Source organism: Anarrhichthys ocellatus, unplaced genomic scaffold (assembly GCF_004355925.1).
Source record: "Anarrhichthys ocellatus isolate YVR2014 unplaced genomic scaffold, GSC_Weel_1.0 scaffold5249, whole genome shotgun sequence".
Lineage (NCBI taxonomy): Eukaryota > Metazoa > Chordata > Actinopteri > Perciformes > Anarhichadidae > Anarrhichthys > Anarrhichthys ocellatus.
Genome location: NW_022285223.1, coordinates 1 through 3,640, shown reverse-complemented (window position 1 = coordinate 3,640; position 3,640 = coordinate 1). Strand labels below are relative to the sequence as shown.

Below are 3,640 nucleotides of genomic sequence, written 5' to 3'. Positions count from 1 at the left end.
TATATATATATATATGTATGTATATGTGTGTATATATGTATGTATATGTGTATAGATGTGTATATATGTGTATATATATGTGTGTATATATGTGTACAGTATATACAGTATATGTGTATATGTATTGTATATTAGTCTGAACATGTGTATCGGTTTCTTTAAAATGAATTGATCCACATTCTGAAATGAAGAATGTTCACAAACAGCTTTTGTTATTTTTATGACGTACTACGCCAGTACTTCATGAATACAGAATCTACTGTATCCTGTCAAACATATTGTGTTATGATTAGTCTCTGACTTTATGACTTTAATCATGTACTATACTGACTTCTTTGTGGTTACTTATGACACACTATTCGTCTTCAGACATCAGATCGTGTCGCGCTCATATGTTCCATAAAGTTCATGTGTTCAAACAGAAACCCTCGGAGGACATTTGTTTTTAATTCAGTGGTTTTATTATTAATGAACTGGTTTCGTCTGTAAAAGGACAAAAGAGGGGGGACGAGAAGAAAAACTGTTTCCACCGTCTTCAGTCTTGAAGTTTCCAACGTTTAACGTCTGCCGTCCAGCTTCACTGTGAAAACACTCTATTTACACTTTAAAATACAGAAACCTCTTCCTGCCTAAAGATGCTGTGGGTCAGAATGAGGATGCATTAGTTTCACGTCATGAGGCGGGAATGTTACGACTTGTTTGAAGATTATTATCATTTATTCACGTTTAATTATTTTAAAGGGGCGGGGTGTCGTCACACAGCAATGCTCATCTTCACTCCTGAGGCCGGATGTGAGGGTTCAGTTTGCAGAGGGGTGGAAGGACAGCTGCTGGGTGGGGTGAGCCTGGACCTGAAGAGCTGGAGGACGAAACACATGCAGACACGTTTAGAAGAAATCTACTCAACCACTTTCTGAACTTAAGAATATTATTCAGACATTTATAACGTACTGTACCAGCACTTTCAAGAAGACTGTTATACAACTTATGTTTTACAACATGGTATGCTACGAATTGTGATGAAAGAGTCACCGAATAAATAGCGCGTCGTAAGAAGTCACCGTGTAGCGCATCGTAAAAAGTCACCGTGTAGCGCGTCGTAAAAAGTCACCGTACAGCGTGTCATAAAAAGTTAACTTATAGCGTGTCACAGAAGTCACAGTATATTGTCTGTCGATGGCAGTATTGTCTTTAGTACTTGTATACAGTATATTGTCTTTAGTACTTGTATACACATGTGTTGACGCAGTAGTAGGGGACATACAGGACCAGAGGACCAGAGTATGTGTCCAGTGATGAGCTCTACCTTGTGGGTGTCCGATGTAGAAGTGTTGCGGGGCCCCCTGCTGGGGGCCGTGTTGGGGGTTGGAGCCCCCGCCCTGCTGAGGAGAGACGTAGTGCAGCATGACGGGCGGCAGGCCGTGACCCGCCGAGTGGTGCGGTCCTGATATGCCTCCTGTGACGTGAGCCTGCAGAGGATAAACAGCACGGCGTGTGAGAAGTCTCCGCATTCTTTACTGCAGTAAAAGTACTGTGAAAATACTCTACGACAAGTACAACTCTGCTTTCAAAGCCCTACAATGTGTTCCTATTACATCTGCTGTTTATGGATTATTAGTACTGATGCATGAACCTCTGAACACAAAGTCACATTTCTCTTCAGAATAAAAGTCCTGCTCCTCTATGAACAGAACCATGATGACTAGAAGTAGAACTAGAACACGTCTTTAGTGCAGAACAACAGTTATGATGACATCAGTCATCATAATGTGTTCAAGGACCGTCAGAAAGAGGAAAACTACAGACGATAACGACTAGCGATTGTTTAAGGAAAACGTGTTGTTGTGGTTCAGAGGCAGCTGAAGTGGCCTGATGCTCATTATTCACCTGTGTGAGCTGGCTGATGGAGGGGAAGCCGTGGGGCAGAGGCTGGTGGCCGGGGAGGCTGTACCCCTGCATGGCGTACGAGGCCTGGGGGGAGCTGTGGCCCGGCTGCAGGTTGGGAGGGGTCGGGGCCTGCAGACCTCCAGTGTGGAACATGGACTGAGGCTGAGGACCCGCCTGACTCGACTGAGAGGAGAGACAAAGATTAACAATGAAAGGCTCCACATCATGACATCTCATAAGAGCCCTCATGTGACTCACTGTTACCTGATTGTGTCCTGGACTGGGAGCGCTGTGCTGGGGGGGGGGCTGGTTCCCAGTCGGGGTGCTGGAGGGCTGAGGGTGATGGAGGGCGCCCGCATGGTGAGAGAACGACTGAGCTGAAAGAGGAACAAACGTTCATCAACACTGACTCACATGTGAAGGTTTAAACACATCGATCTCATGTTTCATTGACTCAACATCATCCCAAATGTTTCACACTGAAAGATCTGCAATTATAATCGTTTCACTTCTTCAGTAAATTGTTGAACTATATTTTATTCACGTCTTGCTAAACTAAACTATAATAAATAAATTCAACCATCTGATTCATTTAAATCCTGTTGTGCCTTTCATTAAAAAAAAGGAATAATAAAAAACTGAATCCTGCTTACCATACATAGCCTGTTGTGGCCCCTGGGGGCCCTCAGCCTGGCCGGGGTACTGGGGGCCCGGAGGACCCATCTGCTGAGGAGGGGCCCCCGAGGTCAACATCCTGGCTCCTCCCTGAAGCATCGAGTAGACCGGCTGGAAACAACAGCAGAGACGGAGGAGAGCTTTACTGACACAGATTTAATAAAACAGAAGTTAAGTTATAATGTAACAAACAGAAGTTATAATGTAACAAACAGAAGTTATAATGTAACAAACAGAAGTTATAATGTAACAAACAGAAGTTATAATGTAACAAACACAGAACAGAAGTCTGACTTCGTACTTTTAGAATATTTCATTGTCTGGAGGTTTAGTTTGATCTAAGAGGTAACGTCAGTATTTCTGTGTCTCATTGAAGCATCAATGCTGGTGCTGAAGCTGCTGCAGGCGGAGCTACTTTAACATCTCTACAGACGGTTCAGTCCGGTGGGTCTCAACATAGGTGGTCGGGTCCCTCCAGAGGGTCACCACATAGCTGTGAGGGGTCCTGACGTGATTGGACTGTAACAGCTGCTTCTTTTGTCAGGAGCCATGAGCCCAGATAGGCTGCTGTGAGCTTAAATACCTGTCCGTGGTAGTGGGGGGGCAGGGCCTGGATCACCTGGCCGTACTGCAGGTAGGACTGGGGGTACGGCGAGGCCACCAACGGGGGTCCTGCTGCCGAGGCTGCGGCTGAGATCATGGAGGAGGCCTGGGAGGCGTGGTGCTCCGGACGCTGTCCCACCACCGGGCCTGAAACAGAACCACACATCATGATCACCGTCCCACCGCCTGAGATTCATGGTGACGGTAAAGAATACCGATATGAACTGCAGTTCCCATAATGCTTTGGGGCTTTGTGCGCGTGTACCTTTGGCTCTGGGGTATTTGCCCTGGTTGACAGTCGACATGGTGTACTGATACATCTGAGGAGCCTGAGGAGGAGACAAGAGGTAGAGATGTGTTAACACACACACACACACACACACACACACACACACACAGTCTCACACACACACACACACACACACAGTCTCTCACACACACACACACACAGTCACACACACACACACACACACAG

At 45.9% G+C, this 3,640-nt stretch overlaps 1 protein-coding gene across 1 annotated transcript; it reads right to left on the bottom strand.

The window, feature by feature from the left end:
• Nucleotides 1-442: 442 nt before the first annotated feature.
• Nucleotides 443-3,582, bottom strand: LOC116379807 (ataxin-2-like protein). Its single transcript, XM_031841776.1, has 7 exons — nt 3,431-3,582; nt 3,146-3,312; nt 2,541-2,673; nt 2,152-2,264; nt 1,888-2,070; nt 1,307-1,469; nt 443-859 (listed from the first exon to the last, which is right to left on the bottom strand). Exons 1-7 carry the CDS (start codon nt 3,483-3,485, stop codon nt 801-803), a joined length of 873 nt encoding a protein of 290 aa, XP_031697636.1. The 5' UTR covers nt 3,486-3,582; the 3' UTR covers nt 443-800.
• Nucleotides 3,583-3,640: the final 58 nt, after the last annotated feature.